Below are 23,619 nucleotides of genomic sequence, written 5' to 3' on the forward strand. Positions count from 1 at the left end.
AGAGCTGCGTTCGTGCCCCACGTCGGGCGCCAATAAATCTGTCGTGGTTTTGGCCGAATTGGCCAATGGCCGGCGACAGATGCTCCCCCCCAACCTCTCGTACACGGAGAGGAGGAGGAGAGGTAGAGAGAGATTTACGAGCTTAGGAGAAACTAAACTGCTTTCATGAAATCCTAATAATAAAATAAAAAGGGAAAGAATGAAATAGATACAGTCCATACAAAACTGGACGAAGCTCCCAGGATGACGTCACCGCACAAACCTCAAATCTCAAATTCTCCTAATTCCGAGTGTTCCTGCAGGCAGGCAGGTGACGTTACAGAAGGCCTAACATAGCCGTTTAAGACCAAATGCAAGTCTGCCATTCTGATTTGCAGTTCCAGTTCTCAACGTAAGCAGTTTGAGCAAACTCTATAAAACTGCAAGTGTAATCACGGTCTGTAAAGCCTTTAACTGGAAAAATCACTAACTACAGCCCACCTTACTCCATCAGTCCACGTGGGGTTCGAGTTCTCCTTCCTGGAAGATATTCTGGGTTCCTTTGCTCGTAGAGGAGGGCGAACTGATCATCCCGGAGATGCAGAGGGAGCTGCTAGGGGTGCGGTGCGAAGGCTGGGTCTGAGAAAGGACTCAGGAGGAAAAAAGACAAGATCCTGGGAGGGCACGTAGCCAGGACAGCTGACCCAAACTGACCAAAGGGATGTTCCATACCCTCTGCCGTCTGCTCAGCTACAAAAGCTAAGCGAGAGGAGGAGGGCTGGGGGGCATTCCTTATTACAACGCTTGTCTCTGAAAATTACTCTGAGGTGTAAAAAGCTCTCCGTCTCCTTCAGCTGCATCACATTCAACAATGTTTATTGACAGTCAAACAACATGCTGACTATGACTCTGGAGAATCCTAGCTGTATGGACGATCGCCCGATGGATGTCCTTCACTTTATCCTGGCGTTGCCGGTGCTGCTTCTGAGGTTGGTGACTTAAGCGCACTATCTTCCACCACCTACAGTTAAAAAAAAGCCTGTTAATGCAATAGTCATTACCAAACAGACTGACTTCACACTCACACAGATGAAACTGAGGACAGTGAAATGCCGCTTTTCCTTTCAGATCACTGCTGGGTGTAAAGTCAGAAACATACAGTGTACTCTCTGCTACCGATGACAGCCTCTGTGTTTAAGGGACGGAGAAGAGAGTGTTCAGTGTACGCCATCGCGTGCCCCGTTTCTGGTATTTCTGTTCCTGACTACGATTTGCCACCACTCCTGGACAAAGTGAGCAGTTTTACAATGCGAGCTGTAGCCACAACTGGCAGAAATCATCCCATTGCAGTACTTCCTGCACTGACGACAAATGCCCACACGGCGACCCACTCTGCATCTAACAGGGTAAAAGGCAACGATGAGAGAAAAGCTGAAAGTTCCAGTCGGCAACACTTTGTCCAACTGGCCAGCCCTCACATCCGACAGCTCAACCCTGCACTTCAAGGAACCGCTTGGACTGCCTGAGACAACACAGTATATTCTAAATAGCTCCACCTCGTCTTTTCCCGTTCCCTGTGCTGAGCAAGTATTCGTTCCTTCTAGATCCACGTGAAGAGCTTTGTGACCTGCTGCCTTCTTCCCAACCCAAATTTTCCATTGACTCCCATGAGGGATTTGCGTATTCCCAAGTCCAGCCCCGTCTTCTCCACAGTGTTGTCCTAAATCCCAAAGCCGAGACGAGCTGAATAAGTGAATGCATCTAAGGTCTCTTCTTGTTCCTGCCTCTAGTGAGGGACTGGCGGGTGCTGTTGAAACCCAACTGCTTGCTCTCCTGTTTGGATCTCAACAGGTCCCATTTTAGAAACATCCTCAATTTTAGAAACATCCTGCTGAAGAAACAGCACGTTTAGCAGCTATAAAAACGACATCATCTTTAAAATCCACCTTGTGAGAAACCGGTTTTCTCCTTCATTCCTGCCCAGGATTCTTTAATTCTGGACAATATTTTCGCCAGAAAATTTGGTCTTCGACGCACATTTCCTGCTTTAGCTTGTTTTCTTACTGGAGTTAATGGCTTTGGTCTTGAGACTGGAAAGCAAGAGGGGGAAAATTTCAGCCTGGTGTCATCCAAGTGACAGGGAATTCTCCCCTCTATTTCCCCCCGCTAAAAGTTACCTTCTCTTGAGGCCAGTGCAGGCAAATGGTAAAGCTTGGCTCTCTCTACGGCCAGCTGCCTTTCAATTCGTGGAAGGATCTTGCCATATTGGGCTAATAGAGAATTTCTGGCAACTGCTCTGTCGGTCAAGCGATGATCGCCGTCGTTCTGATGAAGGAAAAGCGGAAAGCAAAAGCTTAACTCATTACAAGAAGTTCATTGCACAGACCTCTCCGTGCTATTTCGCATTAGTGAGCCGATTTCCTCTACGGGTGTGGGAAAACACCTCCACTGCACAGAACAGCGGCAAGTTCTACCCATCCGCACACACCGATTTCACCTGGTACTTTTAGCAAAGTGGAAGGAAGACTGGAATAGCAACAGAGCCTACAACTTGAAGTTAAAACAATGCTGGCACTCTGCAGAACCTTCTTCTGATACGCCTGTTATCACCTGCAATTTTCTGATATCACCTGCAATTTGCAAACGACTTACTACATAGCAGGCTTTCCCTTGTTCTTCCTGAAACGCCAGCGCCCTGAATATACGGGACAACTGGAAATTACCCTGGACAACATGATGTGAAGATTAAAACAAGCAAGAAAAAGCGACCTACGCACACCACCTGGCCGCATGACAGTTTTCAAATGCGGGACCTACGACTTCCAAACCACCTTAGAAGTTTGAGTCACTGGAAAACTATGATTCCAGAAAACAGCAAACGCGTCACAAATCCAGAACACAAGTTCACGCTTACCATAAGATTGACATTCATGGATTGATTCAGCTCTAGTGCTGCAATGTAGTTGGCACGCTGCAGATGGTAGACTAAAAGGAATTCTTGATTCTGAACACCAGCACTGGTCCTTAAAAACTTCTCCAAACACTCCTATGAGAAAAAAAAAATCATTCCAAAAATCTGTTATGGCTCTGCCTTTTCTCTTTTCAAAGAGACGATGAACATTTTTCCTTGCTCCCACTTACTTGTTCGGTGTCTGTGAAAGGCAGCTTCAGCAAGTCTTCCATCAGGCCCATCTCCCGGCACATTTCGTACATGTGTTTTAAGAGGTCTTCTAAGTTTGCCTGAGCGGCATGTTGGTGCAACAGACCCCAAGCCTCCACCATGCACCTGTAATTAATGTTTCAGACGTAAAGGCATGTTAATAGCATAACCAAAGAGATGCCCCAAGAGTCTTGTACTCAAAGTTTAAAGGAAACTTAGGGGATGATGATTTCTATTCTTTGTTCTCCATTTTCACAAGATTTGCGTGACAAAATGGTGGGGTGTATTTCTTTACCTATTGGAGAGCAACACAGTGAGGAGAAGCTGCACTTCCCCGCTGCTTGCCGTGGGTGGCCTCATCAGCTGGATGTATCTGAGGGCTTGCCCATGCTCCCCTTGGCACAGGAGGGACTGAATAATTCTCTTGTGCTGCCATGACGCCGTTTTGATTGTAGCGGGATGAAAGAGCAGGGCCAGTGAATTCTGTACAAGTTAGAGATCGGGTTTTAAAATCATTTTCTAGATTATAGCTTTGTACTGCCATGTATGTCTGACTCAACTCTACCATACTTACTTCGTAATCATTGTGATCTAGAAGCCAAAAACCTTCAACAAGCTTAACAAGTCCCCAAGGCATGCCAAAGGCAGTTGCAAAGGAGTCGACTGAAGTTTCTGTCTCACTCGGAAAGGAACGCTTGATATCCAGCAGCAAGTAAATTGTCTGACATCAGGTATCTCATTAAGGCTAATCAGTTTGTAAGACCAAAACTTTATCACATTACCTTTAGAAAAACATAATGAAGTAAGAATATAAAAGTGGTAGGAAGCAGAAAATACATTCAAAACATTGGAGCATCCAACGCTCAATTATTACAGCAAATAAATTCCACAGTTGGGTTTTTCCCTCATGTCCAGCGTCTATAAAACAGTGTAAATTGTGGCATCCTTACAGTACAGCTCAGCTCCGAATGCTTAAAACTGGATTTAAACCAGTATGCGGGTCACTCATTGGTAGCGTCATTTTCTCTTTCTGACGTCCGTTTTTAGGGACATCATCTAACGAGACAGCTCTGGGCTATAAGCGTTTCTAAGCCCCTTGCTCTCTAGGCTCCCCTCGCGGGTTAGGCAACAAACAGCAAAAGCAAGGCTGTGTATTTCAGCAGCTTAAAAATTAAGTTTCTGCCCCATGACTTTTCTCTTCTCCCTGTTGCTTATTCCGTGTGCCTGCACTTTCAACGGAACCAAAGCAAGCACCGTGAGCTGCACTGGAAAACCCGTGATTTCAGCAAAAATCCGGTACTGGGAAACCACTCTTAGAAATCCTTTTGCTCTGAAACAGAAATTGTTTTATAACCCATCATGGGTGTTTTAGAAAATTTTAAACGGTGTTTAAATTTGGAGAAAAACTAAGGACATTTTATATCTTCAACCCTTATTACTAAAACTGTTTTCTCCCTATCGGAGAAGACTTTTGCAACAAAACGTTTAAGAAAAAAGTCATCAAAAATCCACAGTACAAAGAAATAAAACAGCGCTTCTGTCTACAACTTAACGCTAAACTAAATGTTTTCACTTGCATCGTCTTTGAAGCATAAATGAAAAAATGTTACGAAACAGGTCGGCGACCAACACTGAAGAACATTTATGTGCATCCCCTGGAGGTGTAATAAAAATAACTAGAAAGGATACAATTGCGTGTTTGCAGTTTTCTTCAATGTTTTCTAGCAAATAGAGATCCAGCAGTGCCTGAAATGAAAAATTAAAAGTTCTGAAAAAACGCCTGTCTTCCCTAAATCATTGGCTTTTGGGTGGGGTTTGGCGGGGAGGGCGGCCGTTTGTTGTTGTTCTCAGTGAACAGGACACTCACATGCAAACTGGCAGGCGGGTATTTCCCAGTTCCTCCTGCATCTCTCCGCCACAGCTTCTCCACTTGGTCTCCTAACTGGGAAACCATTCCATCAACCATCAAGCAGTCCGAGTCCCATTTTCCTCTGGAACAAAAGGTAGCAAGGATTTGGACAGAGTTAAACACTAATTCCAGCCTCCCGGTGTAACGGCTTTCCTCCAGTCTTCTGCTGACTGCAGCCCTGCCCTTTCATCTCCCGATGGCACAAAGCAGAAAAAGGACACTAGAGGCTCTGCGCTTCGAAGGAACACACGAGCCTGTATGTAAGTTACTTGAGAAGTAAGCCAAGGAAGATGAACTTTGAAGTCAATACCTCCTACCCTGCAGCTTCCACCTTAACTCACCTTGCAGCCTCTTGGTCACAGTGCCATCGCCGAAGCTTGGTCAGGTCTTTATTCAGTTTTCAGTACAATTTCCAAAGAAAAACCTATTATCGGCTAATCCAAGGCATGCCGCCTATGTGCTAGGCAGCTAGTCCAGGAAAGAGAGCTGACGTTAGCAAGTGACTTCTATCCGACAGCCAGGAGAGTGCGAGGCGTGCCAACTCCATGTAACTCCAACCATCTTACGAAATCACACCACGTACTTGTGAGAAGGGGACTTAGGCCAACAAAGTTATGACCCTCTATTGGTCATGTGGTCATAATCGGTCATATGGTCATATGGAGGTGACTGATCCTGCCCTAATCACATGGCCTTTTTCAGTAGTCAGAAATTATACACATTAGCCAATGAATAAAATAGACTCCCGAAAAATGATGATACCAACCAGTGGTACTAAGCAGAGGTAGATAGCAACGTTTTAACACAGGAAAGTAACCTCTCTGTTCAACAGAACACACGTGTCACTGAAGTCAAGAGTATTGCTGGCAGCGGCATTACGCATAGCCCATGCAACTGTTGAGATAAAAGCCATTCCCTTCCACTTCTGAATTTGCCGTGGAAGTGTTCTAGAGTCTTCCTCTAGCTCTTACCTTGATAAACGCTCAAGTTTCTGTCGGTGACCAGTATAGCAGCTCTCAATCAGAGGATAATTGTAGAAAGGTCTTGACAAACGCGTATCGTCATCTACAGGCAACAAAGTAGAAGCAAGTTAAAGCAGTCATATCACACTTGTAAACGAAAATTTTTGCCTAAAGAGACAGAAGATCGTACAAGCTAAGCATCAAGAAGCCTCCAACTCTGAAAGAAGCCAATCCTCTTTCTGCCTTTGCTAAAAGAACTCTAAGAGACAAGACTCAATTCCTTCTTGCCCCAAGTGCCGTTTCAAGGTTACAGTTCACGCAGCATTCACAACGTGTAGGGTAAGCTGAAGTCCACTATAAAAAAAACCACCCAGTTCTCAAAGGGAATGGTTTTAAAACCATTGTTTAAAACAATTGTTTGTGAGACAATTAAGGCTGACAATGGAATTTCTAATCCATCCAACTAAAGAAGGATTTCCAAGGTGTAATTTCTCCTCAAGCAACTGATAGAAAGTTCAAAACATGCAGGTAATGCTCTCACTGTAAAAACAAGCATTCCGGTACTTGTTGTTTAATAGTACTTTGTTTAAAATCTCAAGTAGTTCAAGCTGTGGACACAAGCAGCGCCGTGACGTCAGGGGTCCATTGCTATTCCTAAAATCCACCCAGGAAAGAAACTGCCTGCCTCATTCTACGCCGTGTACTTGACAACCAGGCAAAATCTCAGCTTCACCCACAGAACTTCAGCACACCCTGCCACTGAACCAGCACGACTTCTTCCTGACGAAACCGTTACAAAAACATGGCTAAGCATGCGTTCGTGGGAGTCACTCACTGGATGGTCGCCTTGCTACAAACGTATGACAGGTCACGCTTACCTAAACCCTCTGGAAGGAGACCGGATCGACAGAACCAGATGACCACTCGTGCATACAAAGAAATGAGGCCGGTTACCGCTTGCTTATTTGTCACGTCTGCAAAACCTGAAAAAAGGCAGGAGATGATTAGCGTTATGCAATTCTGTTCATTTTCACAAAACTCCCTTCATCCTACTAAACCAAAAGTATAAAAATAGCACATTAGAAATCTTTCTCTTTGCGTTTTTCATGCTGTATCGCTTTCTTATTTGAAGAAAAAAACCACTATCACCACCAAACCAAAAAGCAACCCCTATAAAGAACTAAACTCACTAAAGGCTAAAATAAAAAAAAAAAACCAAAACCCCAAAGCCTGAACTACTAAATGCACGCAGGAATAAGACATCTGTTTCTCACGTAGCAGAGATTCTTCTGATAGCAAAGGGATAGTCTTTTCTTTTCTCAATAGGCCAAGAACCATTTCTAAGAGAAAAAGCTGTAGAAACTCAAGTAACTTACTTTGCATGTTACTCGTTTACGCTTCCTTCGTATTGTTTAGCAATTTGCAACACGGTGTCTGCATGCAACTAGAACTTGCTAGCTAAGAACTCAAAGGAATAATTTTCAGCAATACCACATTCGGTTGCTGTAATTTCAGCCCAGTTGCCTACTAAGCTTCTCTCTGGATGTAGCCTCCCCCACCCCCTTGCATGAGCTCCACCATAAACTGTTGCCCTGAACTCCATGCGTGTTTTGTGGTGGTCCCAAGCGCTCAGCTTTAAGCCCCTTCTCCCAGCTAAATGTGACTGTCTTCCAATCCTCAGAAACAACAAAAGCCCATGTTGCCACAATTCCAAATCTTAATAAAACATACCAAAGATTTTGTAGCACTACTACAAACCTTTTTCAGTAAGCTCTTGTGCTTCTGTGAGAAAACAGTTTAAGACCGTGCTAAGGTTGCTCAAAAGCAACTGGCAGCGCTGGAGAGACCGTAATGTCTGGGGGTCAATGAAGTTGCAAGAGCCATCAAACAGCGGAACACCTTTTCAAGAATAAATATTAAATCGTTAGCCGACAGAGCAATTCCAGAGTTTCAAGGCGCACTTCAAGGACCACGTGCAATATCCTATAGCGGCGTATTACTGAGGAAGCTCAATCAGAAAGAACGACTTTAGGTTTGCAGAATGACTACACTAGTACTCACAGATTTGGTCAAATTCTTCCTTTGTAGAGATCACTTGGTTCCATGTCCACTCAAGAACAAACCGTAAATTACCAGCAGACCTTGGCTGCTCTTTAAACAAAGAGAACAAAAAAGAAATGAATCAACAGGCTCCAACTCAAAGAGGTACCACGTAAAAAAACAACGTTCCAAGTATTACCTTCAGATATCCAATGTTTAATGCATCCAGTCAGAAGTCCCACAGAACCTGTCTGGACAGCAGCTGACAATACTGCTTCCAGCTGCTCCTCCTAAACGTAACAGACAAACTCAAATGAGAATCTTACCTACTTGCACCATGTGAACCATCAACAGTAAATGTTTCTTTCTAACTGTATACTCATTCAGACATCACAAAGTCAATCAGGACACAGGCCAGGAATGCCACGTCCTTTCTCTTAATTCCAGCCACAGGCTGGACTGCTCACTGCTCTGAGGAACACATTAACACACTTCTCCTCTGACATTTCAACTTACTGCAGCCTAATTCTAATCTTTCTTCGCATGCCTCTGCATTACAGTCTTCACGTTCTGAGTTCCAGCTTACTACGTCCAGAAACATCCTCTGCTAATACGCGTTACACATCTGTGCAGATAAGTTTGCCTTCAGGAACTCAGGAAGGGGACAGGACAAACACAACTGTGCAACATTTGCATGGAAACAGTGAAGCTACGGCCAAGCAGCTTTCTAGACCATGAAGACATGAAGCAGTTCTGACACCCAAAACAGTACATTGGAATTTTGTAACGTGACAGAAAAGAACCGAAACATTTACATCCTAATGGTTTAAATGTTAGGCTCTTCAAATACTGTATTATAGTGTAGTGGTAATCCTTACAAGGATAAATCACGGGTATGCACAGACGCGCGATATTAAGTAGTAGCTTATCTCAGCTGGTGTTCTCGTACTTCTCTCAGGTGAGAGGACCCTTCATAAGTTTTTACTTTGGTTTTTGGGATGGGATTTGGTTGGTTGGTTGGGTTTTTTTAAACACATTCAAAAGTATCTTTCCCCTCTAGGCAAAATCATGACATTCAAAGCGACTTCTACACATGTAGAACACACATGTGATATTGCCATCTTTTTCTGAAAACTGGTTTCAGACAAGGAAACACACCATTGGCCAGCTTGCCAAGAAATGTCTTTGAGCTACCACACTGTGCAGAAGCGTTCATGTCCTAACACACGTCCACAAATGTGGTGACGAATGCAGGAGACAGGAAGAGGAGGGCAGCGGGAAGGCTGCTCTCCCCTTCCTGCTGATCGCTCCAGGGAAAGGTTGGTGCATTGCAAATGGAAAACCTATGGCAGGGGGAGTGAAGTCACTGTGGTGGCATAAAGCACATAGAAGGTAGCGAGTGTCATGAGATAAAGGTGATTAAGGTGTTGCAGCTGCAAGAGGGCAGTCTCAGAGCAGCAAATTGGGCTACTGCAGCACAAGGCAGAGGCTACAGAGGTGAAGATCCGCCCGGAGAGGATGCAGAAAAGCCTACCGATGAAGGGAAAACGAGGGCAAGCCGTGAAGAAATTGCCAGGGAGAGCTGACAGCAGTAATCCTTTACCACAGCCCACTTCCTTGGAAGCAAATGATCACGTACAGTGACAGTGCAGCAAGCCGACGTCTGCAAGAGCTCGCATCCCAGTGAGACGCCCCCATCGTCGGCTACTGCACTGAACCACTGCTTTGAGAAACTGACAGGGATGGGGGTTACTCTGGGGGACACATGCGTTATGTTGGGCATGACCAGCACTGACTGCACGCTTCCTTGTGCGCATCTGTGTGTGGCACCGAATTAAGAGAGGGGTCTCTAAAGACAGATCTCTTAGGGCTGTTCCCGGTCAAAGTCACTACTTTGGATCTAAGGATACGGTTACTTCTGCTAGCTCAGGTCAACACCTGTATTTCAAATTGGAGTATCGTGTCTTGTAGCCCCTCCAGCCCTGTCAGACCAGATGGATGTATTTCCCCCTTGATTCCCTCATAGGCACTCACCTGACTCAAACTGGATGGCTGGACATCAACTGGTCTTGGAGACAGCAAGCCAGCTACAAGACACCTATTGTAGCTCTCCTGAATGGCTTCCCATATTGAAGGGCCAGATTTCTTCAAAAAATTCAAGGTCTGAAACATCAATCGAAAACCACAGATTAAGACAGCATTGTTATTCCGTCACTACGCTTCTGGATAACCTCTAAAAGGAAGAATCTAAATGTTCACTGACACCGTCAGACAGCCTGAACCACTAAGATGCTTTAGGTTAGCAATCTGCGTAATTAAGTCTTTTCTACCTTCTCTGTCTATACACAGGCCTTGCTCTTTCCCTCAACACTGACACAAAATACATTCTATATAAGCTCAGCTAACATGCAACTTCACGCTTTGGAAGATCCTTTCTATGCCTATTCGTATGGAAGCCGATTCATGTTGGAAACATTTAGTGAGCTGAAACTTCACTCAAAATTATCTGTCACAATCTGTGCCGTGGCTCAGAAGTTATAATTGGCCGAGTTTGGGAGAAAACAAAATTTTCACTCCTCAAACAGTTATGTGATTTTTCATTTTCTCCATTCCCTCCTTTTTCCAAGAGAATCAGGGATCGAAACTCTAACTCAAGACTATGCAGGCAGTTCGACTGAGGGGCAATAAAGAAGTAACACCTTTCCCCGCCTTCTACAGTGGTTTTGATCTTGCTCCTGGAGCAACGTTGCATTCCTTTCTAGACATTCAATCCCCGATCGTGCTTCAAGAGGAGACAATGCGCAGGAGCAGGCTGTCCCCATGTGCCAGAAGACAAGCCGTTGGGGAAAAAGGCCGGCCTGGCTAAACAGGGAGCTAGTGTTGCAACTTCGGGAAAAAAAGAGGATCTATGGCCTCTGGAAGGAAGGGCAGGCCACTCAAGACGACTACAAAGAGGTAGTTAAGCTATGTAGGGAAAAAATCAGGAGGGCCAAAGCCCAGCTGGAGCTAAACCTGGCTTCTGTTGTCAAGGACAACAAAAAAAGCTTCTATAAATATATTAGCAGTAGGAAGAGGACTAAGGATTATCTCTGTCCTCTAGTAGATGGGGCCGGCAACATAGTGACCAAGCATGAGGAAAAGGCTGAGGTACTTATTGAAGTCTTTGCCTCAGTCTTCAGCAGTAGGACCAGTTGTTCCCTGAGCACCCAGACCCCTGAACTAGAAGACAGGGATTGGGAGCAGAATGAAGCCCCTCTAATCCAAAGGGAAATGGTGAGGGACCTGCTTCAGCACCTGGAGGTGCACAAATCTATGGGGCCGGATGGGATCCACCCAAGGGTATTGAAAGAGCTGGCGGAGGTGCTCGCCAGGCCACTTGGTATCATTTATGAGCAGTCCTGTACAACCGGGGAGGTCCCAGCTGACTGGAGGTTAGCAAATGTGACACCCATCCACAAGAAGGGCCGGAAGGAGGATCCGGGGAACTACAGGCCAGTCAGTCTGACCTCGGTGCCTGGGAAGGTCATGGAACAGATCCTCCTCAGTGCCATTACACGGCACATGCAGGAGAACAGGGTGATCAGGCCCAGTCAGCATGGGTTTGTGAAGGGCAGGTCATGCCTATCAAACCTAATATCCTTCTATGATAAGGTGACCCACTTAGTGGATGAGGGAAAAGCTGCGGATGTTATCTACTTGGATTTTTGCAAAGCTTTTGATACTGTTTCCCACAGCATTCTCCTGGAGAAACTGGCTGCTCATGGCCTGGACAGGTGTACTCTTCGCTGGGTAAAAAACTGGCTGGATGGCCGTGCCCAGAGAGTGGTGGTAAATGGAGTTAAATCCAGTTGGTGTCCAGTCACAAGTGGTGTCCCCCAGGGTTCGGTGCTGGGGCCGTTTCTCTTTAATATCTTTATCAATGATCTGGATGAAGGGATTGAATGCACCCTCAGTAAGTTCGCAGATGACACTAAACTGGGCGGGCGTGTTGATCTGCTTGAGGGTAGGTTGGCTCTGCAGAGGGATCTGGACAGGCTGGACCGATGGGCTGAGACCAATGGTATGAGGTTCAACAAGGCCAAGTGCCGGGTCCTGCACTTGGGTCACAACAACCCCATGCAGCGCTACAGGATTGGGGCAGAATGGCTTGAAAGCAGCTCGACAGAAAAGGACTTGGGAGTGTTGGTTGACAGCCGGCTGAATATGAGCCAGCACTGTGCCCAGGTGGCCAAGAAGGACAACAGCATCCTAGCCTGTATCAGGAATAGTGTGGTGAGCCGGACTAGGGAAGTGATCATCCCCCTGTACTCGGCACTGGTGAGGCCCCACCTCGAGTACTGCGTTCAGTTTTGGGCCCCTCGCTACAAGAGGGCCATTGAGGTGTTGGAGTGTGTCCAGAGAAGGGCTACAAAGCTGGTGAGGGGCCTGGAGGACAAACCTTATGAAGAACGACTGAGGGAGCTGGGGTTGTTTAGCCTGGAAAAGAGGAGGCTGAGGGGAGACCTTATCACCCTCTACAACTACCTGAAAGGAGGTTGTAGAGAGATGGGGGCTGACCTCTTCTCCCTGGTGACAAGTGATAGGACGAGGGGAAACGGGTTCAAGTTACGTCAGGGGAGGTTTAGATTAGATATTAGGAGACATTTTTTCACTGAAAGGGTTATTAAACATTGGAATAGGCTGCCCAGGGGGGTGGTGGATTCACCATCTCTGGAGGTGTTTAAAAAAAGGGTAGATGGGGCACTGAGGGACATGGTTTAGAAGTGGCTCTTGTCAGGGTAGGCTAAAGGTTGGACTCGATGATCTTAAAGGTCCCTTCCAACCTCAACAATTCTATGATTCTATGATTCTATGAATGGCAGTTGTACAGTCCCAAGAGGGGACCTAAAACATTACCATTTGCATACAGCTGGCGACAGGATACAATTGCAACTATGCGTGTGGACGGGCAGGATGAGCATGAAACGGTCCCTAACACGGAAAGCAGTGCAACAGAAAACTTAGAAAAGCTACATCTCCTGCCACTCGCAATAAAGATACAGTAAAAGATCACCTCCTTCTGGAAGCCGGTGCAAGTCATGTGAACGACTCCGGAGGTCAGCAAGCACGTACCATCTGCAGAAACAGGGAACGTTTGACAACCTTCCGTACTCTCACAGTTATGGCATGACCACTTTACATTTTTTACACACCGGTATCTAGAAACATATAACTGAGTGCTTTGAGCTTCAGTTCACAGTCATTTCAGGCTATAACCAGCACCACTTCACCGGCTACATTACAAAAGCACCAAAACTCAGCCGGCTGTCAGATATGTTCCACAATAGTAAATACCTTGTCAGTACAACGTGATCAGAGTTGGGTTTGGGGGGGACTGGGTGTTTTTTTGGTTTGGGTTGGGTTTTGAATGACAAACAATGACTGAACAAGAGAACCAATGAATGGCATTTGACCTCATTTTAAGCTTATCACTCTCAAAAGCAGTGAAATACCTACCAAAGTTATAGTTGCCCGGATGAAAAAACCGCTCAGGTGGTGGATAAGAAGGAGGAACTCCCCGACTTAGACTCCGCTCATGGACCAGAATATCCAAAAGGAGCTTCGGAGAAGTCACGCTCACTACGGTATCCAGCGACCACAGTGCAAAATAGGGGCACTCATGAGGGAATTCTTCCGGCCTTAAAGAAAACAAGCGCGTAAGCTAAATGCCGACATTCAAATGAATTATTGGCAGGCATATGGAAAACTACTGAAGAAAAATCTACCTTAGCGAATCTGGCATTTGAGCAGAATACCAGCGATTAATGTCAAATACACCCAGGTAAGTAGATGGTTTTCCCTGACCGTACGTATTCACTTGCCAACTGAAGACTGAGACACTGGTGTCAGGAGACGTGACTGTAAAAGACAAGACGTTGTTTCTGACTTGTAGAAAATACGATAGATCCGATAGTTTTAAAACACCACTTTCTATTTTGGCTTCATTCTGTTCTGTCACTCGTGAAACACAACACTTCCTAAGAGTGATTACAGTAATTACGGAATAGCAAACATCTCTGTGATAGGTTTCAGTCACACTGCCCCTTTTTCTTGTCCCCTCGTCCAGATCACTGGTCAAGATACTAAAGAGAAGTGGCCCCAGTGCAGTGCCCTGGGGAACAGCACTTGTGACGGGCTACCATCTGGATGCAGAGGCAGACATCGGTTTGAAGAAGGGAAAAAATTCTGGTAACATTCCTAAGCAATGGAGAGTTTGAACTTCTTGTTCAAAGATGGCAGCTGGAGGAGTAAAACGACTGACCATCATCATACAAACGGCCCCACCATACATCGCGATAGCATGTCAGCAAGCATAAAATAAAACCCACTTTTTCCCTTAAAGAAGTCCCACATAACTTAAGCATCCATTTTTTCTTCGTAAATAATCCCAACAATCTAGTCTATGCAGATAGGCAAGACTTTCAGACTGTGGGGACAGAACAGCATTCGTTGCTTAGGTTCCAAAAGCACTTCTTTTAAAATCACCAAACACGGACATCAGAACAAACCTTCATTTACGCTATCCTCTCCGTCAACGTCGCTGCGGAATTTTTCGACAGTCTGGCAGCTGATTAATTTAGTACTCATCTGGCCTCTCAAGGGAAAGACTCCACCCGTGAGATCTAAACTGAACTTTTCGCCACAGTATTGCAAACCCTGGGGGAAAAATCAGAGAAGAGAGCAAAGGTCATTCTAAGATAAAAACATACATTATGGCTAAACATGAAAGACAGTCTAACAGAATAGGCTTATTATACTGTGTATTTCGCATGAGCCTATTTCTGATGGTAAATAGAAACTACGCCTGACATGCAAGAGAATGCAGTGTCAAATCGTAACGGGTAAGTTTGGCTGTAAAGGCTTTGCACTTTTTCAAAATTTAGAATTTCCCTAACATTCTTCAGATCTAAACATGTTTTGCAGAATTCCTTGCGACATCCAAGAATGTTCTTTATAAAAATAAATATATCGCTACAAAGAGATATCTAAAATGATGCAACACACATGCATGCAAAGCTCTTTGCTCCATGTCTTGATTGCAGAACTGATGAAGTTAGAGAAGCCCCAGCAGCTAAAGCTGTCAAGAGGCATTTTCTATGGGCACACCACCAGAGTGACCGTGCACCCCTCTCTAGTTACTGTGAGAACTTCATACTGATTAGCAATCTTCTTTCAAGCCACGTAAGCTATGACAGCTCCTCCTCTCATCTTGTCAGAGACTAACGGGTGAAATACCCCTCAGCTCCTTCACCAAGCACAGCCAACAGCAAAAGGGAAAACCGGAAAGGACACAGGGTGCACGTGGCCAAGGCTTTTAGCATCACGAATTACTACACAGTAAACAAACTAATTTTGAGATACACAGAAACCCCGGCACGATTGTGTTGAACCTCTGATAGTGCCATTTTTTAAGTAAGCGTGAAGTGAAATACCGTCTTTCCAAATACAGCATTCATTCAAACTGTCTACCATACAACACATGAATGGGTGTACTGGGGACAAATAGCAGCTCTATAATTAAAAAAAAAAAAAAAAGAGGGAAAAAGAAACCCAACCCACACAACCCATAAACTGATAACGCCACATTCTACCCAGGTTTCCTAAACTTGCAGAGCTCTGAAACGAACTGGCATGAGACCACACATTCCCGTATGATCTCATAGGATACATCTAATTCACCTAATCTGAGAAGAGGCGAGCTTTCTCTTAATGATTCCAGGAAGTGTTACAAATAAATATGAAGGTTGTCTAAAAAGAAAAATTAAATAATTAAAAAAAGTCTTTCATAACTAAAAAGAAAATGCTTCTGAAGCAAAGCAGTGCATTTTAAACTTTCCACGCCGGGCAAAGTCATTCTAAGGAACTCCATTGTATGGGAGATGTTAAGTAATGACTCCATTGACTAGCAAAACACAAAAACAAGTTTTCAAACGAGATGCACTGCTCAAACTCTGATATCAAAGTAGAGAGTGTATACTCTGCCCATCCGCAAGCATTGTGCAGAACGAGGGTAAAGATGCGCTCTACAATCGTGATTTGATGCACCAGATTTAGCAACTGCTGCGACAGTACAAAAAGGGTCTTTGGAAGCATTACTTAAACATACCTTTCTGTTTAATTACTTAAGCAGACTTAAACCAGCCTTGAAGGCAATGGAGACAAGAGTTTGACACGCATATAGAAAAACACAGTACCACATGTTCCATAAGTCCTATTTGTGACTTTTACCATGACACACAGTCAAAGAGGCACTGCTTCATAGCCTCAAACCTAATTCCTGGAACAAAAAGCACTGCTGTATTGAAAAAGTCTTTTGAGCTCCTATGAACTCTATCCAATGAACAAGGATCAACAGTAGATTCCTCCTTCTTTACTCAAACTTGGCCTAGCAAACGGGAGACACTTAAATTTTCTACCCCTGAAGATGGACAAGAAACTTGACTCAGACAGCCATGCAGGCAGACAGTCATGTAGTACTAACCAATCTGTGACTACAAGGAAGTGTTCTGAGACTAAAAGTATCCGCTGTGGAGCACAGGTCCCGCACATCAACAAAGATAAAGAGATAGCATCCAGCACGCGATGAATCCCTGGAAGATCCTTCTACTTGGTCACCGTGATAGATAATGCATTTTAAAGAAACACCACCTTTTCCAAACACCTAACCTCTATCTATGCAAAAGCAACAGTGCCAAATGAGGAAGCACCTTTCCTACACATAAGCAAAACACTCAAAATCTAAATTAATCCAAAAAAATCAAAAGGCACAGTCCCTACAAAAACCAGAGTACCACGATACAAGAGTCACCCCTGTTTCGTTCCATAGCTATTGAGAATATGCAAGAGAAAGTACCAAATCAGGAGGAAAGACTTGCTCTGAACTAAGATTACTGTCCCCTCAAAAAGATTTTGGAAGACTTCCAGGCGTACAACTGAATGGAATTACACATCTAACAGATGCGCCTTGTCTCTGTTAGCTATCTGAGATGCAATGATACCTCACATCTGTATTTTAAACGCATCCTCTTGGAGCCAGATCTAACATTTAGGTACACTCTTCTGACCAAATTACATATTTTCCTGGCTTTAAGAGTAGATTGAATAGGTCACCCAGCCAAAAAGAAGAACGAGTTATCTTTACAGCTACTAAGTGTCAGGATCAACACTGAAGAGACACTGTAGGTGCATTTCATGTGAAAAGTCCGGCTGACAAAGCGCTAAGAGAAACCAAGAATATAAAACTGAAGATCAGCAAAGACTAGAGTATGACTGTATTTTAAGAAAGGGAGAGAGACAGAAGCTTATTCAAGTCCGAAGCTTGGTTAAACCAAGCGATTCAAGGCCCAATCTTCTCTTCCTACATGCCATTCGTTTGGTATTTCAGAATAATTTTATTTGCAAAAGCCGCGTCCTCTTCAGGAATTTCATTTATACGGGCTCTTTGCAGATGGATCTAGCTGGAACACACGACACTGCAGTATAAAATGGTACGCCTTCTTTCCAAAAGGTATGGACAAAGGCCGTGCCCAAGAAGACTCAGCAAAACATGATTATTTTTTCAGCCAGCTCTGAAGTTTGATGGTAAATCTCACCCCTGTAACTCAACTGATACTCCCTTAGAGAAAATTACTATTGTCTGCTTTTCCCACGCATGCACCTCTTACCTCATACATGACTTGTCCTGAGGCCACGCGTTTTCTGTCACCAAATGCTAACTGCAGCAGGTGTAAACTCACCACATCACCTTCACTGAAAAAGGGATAAATTATGAAATTTGGTTACAAAGCTGCTTTATAGTCCTCATCGTCGTGTTAGTAGACCTAGACGTTTTCTTAATAGCATGCTCCTGCTGAAAAGAACACCACCTCTTCCCAAAACATGATCACCGGCCACATTTAGCCACTGAAACATAAAGGAGGGCGTTTTGACACTAACAGCTTCAGGGGCAAAAGCCAACCGTACAATTGGAAAGCTGTAATATGTTGTATGGACTAAGAATTGTTGGAAATAGTTCTTCACAATGAAGAGTTCTCCATCAAAACTGCTTTGAAGTCAAATTTTAAAAGACTGCCACTCTACCAACAGCTGAGCTGATGGAATCGCTTGCTGATGCAGACAGAGAGATCTCTCTGCCCTTCCCTTACCACCAAAGTTCCCCTCCCCCTCTTGCACACTCTGCACCCTTCCAAGTCCGATTTGATTCAGCAGAACAGCAGGAACCCATTGGCTTTTCTGCTGAATCGTTTTCTGCCCGGGGAGCTGCACTGCCTCACCAAGGCTCCACAGACTGCTGACGCTGGCACAAGGCCATCGGCAATACTGTCACCGCCGCCTTTAGGGGCGGCAGGCTGTTGTGTGGGCACGTCTGGTGTTCTAGATCTGCAGCCTCAACTGCTCCTAGTGGTATTTTAATACCACGGTGTGACTATCAAACAAATGATGAAGCGGTCATCGAGGAACAAAAGCAAACCATTTGAGAATGCGAGCAGAAGAATATAGCCACTGTTGCTGTGCCTTCTGACAGAAGGCAGGAACTAGTAGGTCCCGCTTCACGTCTGGTAAATCCTGTAAAAATTGCATTCTAAGTTTAACACCTTCCGTACCGGAAAGAATCGCAGACACACAACAAATACACATGTTCAACTGTATGGGAACAAATATCCTTAAAAAAAAAAAAGAAATAATTCAGTGGCTGATAGTTAAAGTTTTTATTCACCTTTCCTGCGTAGACTGAACAGCCCACAAGTAGCAACAATTGCGAGGATCATTCTCAGGCTCTTGAAAAGTGACAGCATAGACAGGAATCCTCCCTCCTTCAAGCTGAGAGTGGTGCCTACAGGTTTAGGGGAAAAAAAAAGCAAAACGAAAAAGAAAAAAAAGGTGAGCCTAGTGGCCCAAACACAGGTAGTTTCTCGTTTCTTGGACTACGTCAAGCATTGTTCTTCCTGACTTCTGAACCTTATTTGTACCTCCACACTCTACTCTTGCCACCTAATTATTCCTCCACTGTCTATTTATGCATCCAACAGCTTCTGGGGAGTCAGTGCAGATCTGCTGAAGGGAATCCCGACCAGAAGTTAGCCAAATATCTCAGGTGAGATTGCTCTTTTGGCCAAAGCTGACATGCAGGAAAGAATACATTTTTCAGGCACAGGTCAGCTATTGAGTTTTCATGTCTCACTAGTTTCACCCTGGACACTTTAGAGAATATCGGCACCAAAATCACATCACTGACATACTTCAGCCTTTCAATGGATGCCCCAGTTGCAGTAACCGGTTCTGAAAACCCCAGGAAGCATGCTTCCCACAATTCCTCAATCCACAGGCACAATAAGGAAAACAATCCTAGTCCACTGGGGAGAAGGCGGACCACTTGATCCAGGTATGACTGAAAAGTTATGTCAGAAGAGGATTTCTGAACGTGCCAAGATTATACTCATACTCATGTCAGTCCCTGAAAAAGTTCTCTTTACATCCACATACTTCCTTAAGCAACAAATCGAGAGCCCCACACCTCCAGGCATGGCCAAGTGTAAAGGCCTACTTACTCTCTCTTCAAAGTTTTCATATTCCAGAGCGACAGGTAGCCATCCGAGAAACCCACAACGAGCTGGTTGCTTCTGCTTATGTAGCACAGGGCTGATACTGCTGTTCCGGAAGCATTTTGTAGTTGAAAACAGAGACGTCTCCCTTCGCTGGTCACAGTTTCTCTTCTTTGTGCAACTTCAGCAGGATTTTTAGTGACAACTTCTAGATCTACACACACAAAACCAAGCAATAAATGAATACGTTATGCCATTTAGGCTGCATTTTAGGCACTGACGTGACAACCCCTATCATCTAATGCTACCGTGCCAGGCAAAATAGCCATTTATGCAACACTTTTTTTGCCATTTCCATTATGTATGTCTTCAAAGAACATAAGAACTCTCGGATCAGACAAGTATTCTCACTCACATTTGAAAGCTAGGTAAAAACGTAACCAAATTCTTCCTGGACTCTGAAAAGCAGGAGTTTGGGCCTCGTGATGAAATTTGAAGTGGCACCTCGTGTTTGAAGTGGCACCAATTGCTGAAGCTGCTGTTGTAATAGCCAAAACGGTGTATGCAATCTGAGTACACCTATTCGAGATTTCATTCATCCAAATGCATGGGTGTTGGTAAGTGGGGTTTATTTTAAAAAACAAGCCCAAAATTTGCCCCAAGTCAATTAACACAAGCAGAAGAGCATTCCCGGGAAACAGGGCTCCTCCAACACAACTTCCTACCAGGCGGCCGCACCGGCTCACGTGGCAAAATTCCTACACCTCTCTGGCAAGAATCATAGTGGCACAGGGACCTTGGCGGGAGGGGGCATTTACAACACTGCGAGGAGCAGTCAGACGCTCCCAGGTTTAATCAGGTCAGGACTACACGATGTCAAACTGCCACCTGTAACCAGTCGTCAGAAATGTCTGACACAAGGGTCTTCAAAGTGGGATGCATACTGTTTCGTTAGAAGACAGAAGTTTTCTTGCGTTTAAATTCATGTGGAAAAACTGCAGGCTTACCCAATGCTTCGATATCGTTCTGAGTGCAGGAGCAATCATCCAAACTAAGGTCAACCAGAAGCAGATGGCCAGCATCTGTAGCCACTGCTGCCACCCCAAAGAGCCATCGCAGACTCTGATGGAGGTGCTGAGTGCTCACGCTGGGTCCTCCGTGATTCGCTATGGGTTCTATAGCGGTTACCTACAGGAAAACTACAAGTTACTATTTGAGCTCTTTGACAAGCTCAATAGAAAAAGTAAATACAGGAGCATCAAAGCATTGTTTGCAATTAGATCAAGAAAAGAGACAAAGACAAAAAAGCCCCGTACAAAAACCTGTTACTGCCTTCCATTTACTAGATTTCCTGCGGGTAAGTGACTTAACTTCAACTTACATGGGGCATTCTATTAGTACAGCTTAGCAATTTCCATTTCCTACTTCGCAGTAATTAACTGGAGGAAAACACAGAAAATCAGTTATACTCAAGAAACTTTATCGTATTCAAGGGGCTTAAGACAGACAAACACAACTACATCGAGGTCTCCCACCGCTCACAGCCCACCAGCACCGCGATACAGTCTATGCCTTCTTTGACAAACGGGCGTTAGGATAAATCAGGGCTCGAGAGTCAGACGAGGCAGCGGCCAAGTTGCATGGGAGACACACCATTTCCATGGGAGCGAAACGTATTTAGAAAGCGTTGAAGGGAGAGACCAGCTTAGTAAAATTCACACTAGTCCGCATTTAGAAGAAAAGTAACAACCACATAAAGGAAAAGAAGCTTTAAATGCACACCAGCGCTTTCACGAATGTTGAGAAAAATGTTAAAAGCCAGCCTAAAGCAGCAGCTTCTCAGATAAAAAGGTGACTCCACCTAAAGGAGGAAGCGCACACTGCTCTCTCACGTGCCCAGCAGTCTGCACGCAACTGTCTCACAAGGCGAAGACAGACCTTTCAGCACACGTTGCAGCACATCCCAGGACAACACTGACTGCTAGAGCAGAGACACGAGCGCACAAAGACTCCTGCGCTAAAGCTGCACGTATTTCTCTCTCTCAGTCACCCCAATACGAATGCTTACTACTAGTCATCACACTGTAGCATTACAAACAAACAAAACTCCACCTGTATTCTAGCAAGTCAAACCAAAGCAGCTGATGGAAAGCTGGCTAAGAAGTTAGTTAGTTAGTTAGTTAGTTGTTGCAGATTCTAAGATGATAAAAATGAATCTTGATGTTCTATTGACTGCCACCGATTCTTGTTTACATTAAGATAATGAGGCTAGGGGACACACATCATTTGAGTTTCTGGGTTACAGAAGACAGAAAACATCAGCAACATTACACCAGTGTGTCCCATCTACACAAACACACTAGTCAGAGAGCAGAGATTCAAGGACTGCAGGCTGAAAGGTGACCTCCCAACAATCTGTCAGATAACTCACTAGAGGCTCTTTTTTCCTCTCCTAAGTCAACAGAAAAATGTGTTCTCCTCAGCCTGCTTGCTAGGCTGAGATTCAAGGCAATGTGTCGAAGTCATTTACAGCACAACTATGGAATTCTGAGCCATTTTAAAGACGGTATTTCTGATGGAAATCAAGCAATTAGGGCCAAACAAAGGTGCTTTTCAATGCCTTTTTGCGGAAGGAGAGAATCAGGTAACTCTGTGCTCTACAATAAAACCAGAAAACTTGTTTTACTCTCAGTAAACTCCAACAATAATGGCACATTAAGCCCAAGATTTTACAGCAACACCGTCTTGACTGGATACTCTCAAGTGACAGGATGTTAACGCGCGATAGAAAAAATACCTCCTACAAAGAGACGCTCCAAAGCTTGTCCTAAAACAGGCCTACGCAGCACCTAACAACATCAAAGCTTCGTTTCTCCAATTAAAAAGTACCTACCCTCCCGGGAAGAACAACTGCTTTAACCACTCTTGAGAGTCCAAGGTCGTACAGACAGAGAACACTTCCCTCTGCGTCTTCCAACCCAACCAGCAGTCCAGTTCTCTTCTCCCAGGAAAACTCCTTCACCACACGAACAGTGGGAGGCTGTTCATTGACTCCACTGAAACGGTACGCAGAGAGCCGCTCTCCTGTCACACAGTTCACCACCTCAAGGTGAGGACCACGTGCCAACCACGCCAGGCCGTTTCTCCCTGTGAGAGAAAAGAAAGAGGACTGAAGCAAATGTCCAACGGAAGACTGAAAACAGCTGAAAAAAAATCACAGTGCCTGCCCCTTTCCTTCAATAAACGTACCTAGCAGAGGAAGACCGACCTACCTCATTCTAGTCAATGATTCAAAATCACCCGTTGAAATCCCCAAGCAATCCCTCCTAAAATTAACCACCTTGTTATTTTGCATTTGTACTTGTCATTCCCGCACCGAAGAATCTGGGTTGTTTGCGATAAAGATGACAAGGTCCTGATCGACAGCCTTTATACCATATTCGCCTTGGTTTTGCTAGAAATGATCTAAACGCATATGGGAATACAAGTCTTAGAGCGTAGAGGAAGAATCGAAGGCATTTTGTTTCGCTGAACTACTGCCAGCCCAAAGGAAGTATGAGCTCAATTCCTGCATTTACACTCAGGTAGATAGATTCCACCTGGTCTTAACAGAAGCCTAGACCTCCAGATAGGCACCCAGCTCTACTGTCACATCACCTGGAAAGTCCACTTCAAAGTTTAACTATACTCACGTTTTAATATTAGCATTTGTCATCGCTGAAGCACCCTTTTTGTTCTCTCTCTCTAAACAGGATGCCTCTTAACAGCACCAACCTGACACAGCTGATACGATGACCTGAGGCTTCAGGTAGCCTCCAGGCAAGAACAGCTTTATACCGAGACCAAATTTAAAGGAAAATGCTCACCTCCAGAAAACCTCCCGCACAGCACAGAGCCGAGGGTTCCCTCATCTTCCCCAAGTGCCTGAAGAGTCACCTCTGGAAACTGCAGCAGACTGCTCGTTACCTCAGCTGTTAGGTCTTGCAT

The 23,619-nt window shown here is 44.7% G+C and overlaps 1 protein-coding gene across 1 annotated transcript; it reads right to left on the reverse strand.

Annotated features, from left to right (window-relative positions):
* Window positions 1-1,962: 1,962 nt before the first annotated feature.
* Window positions 1,963-23,619, reverse strand: LOC134513842 (protein ELYS-like; the record flags this gene model as incomplete). Its single annotated transcript, XM_063331027.1, has 24 exons — window positions 23,499-23,619; window positions 22,526-22,779; window positions 20,640-20,820; window positions 19,639-19,846; window positions 18,807-18,923; window positions 17,755-17,839; window positions 14,599-14,746; window positions 13,816-13,948; window positions 13,547-13,728; window positions 13,104-13,165; window positions 10,085-10,213; window positions 8,250-8,340; window positions 8,072-8,161; window positions 7,769-7,909; window positions 6,889-6,993; window positions 6,020-6,113; window positions 5,007-5,130; window positions 4,829-4,885; window positions 3,714-3,860; window positions 3,435-3,622; window positions 3,121-3,265; window positions 2,894-3,025; window positions 2,157-2,304; window positions 1,963-2,069 (listed from the first exon to the last, which is right to left on the reverse strand). Coding segments are annotated over exons 1-24 (3,189 nt in total), but the record flags the coding sequence as incomplete, so codon positions are not given.

This window comes from Chroicocephalus ridibundus, chromosome 3 (genome assembly GCF_963924245.1).
Source record: "Chroicocephalus ridibundus chromosome 3, bChrRid1.1, whole genome shotgun sequence".
Taxonomy (NCBI): Eukaryota; Metazoa; Chordata; class Aves; order Charadriiformes; family Laridae; genus Chroicocephalus; species Chroicocephalus ridibundus.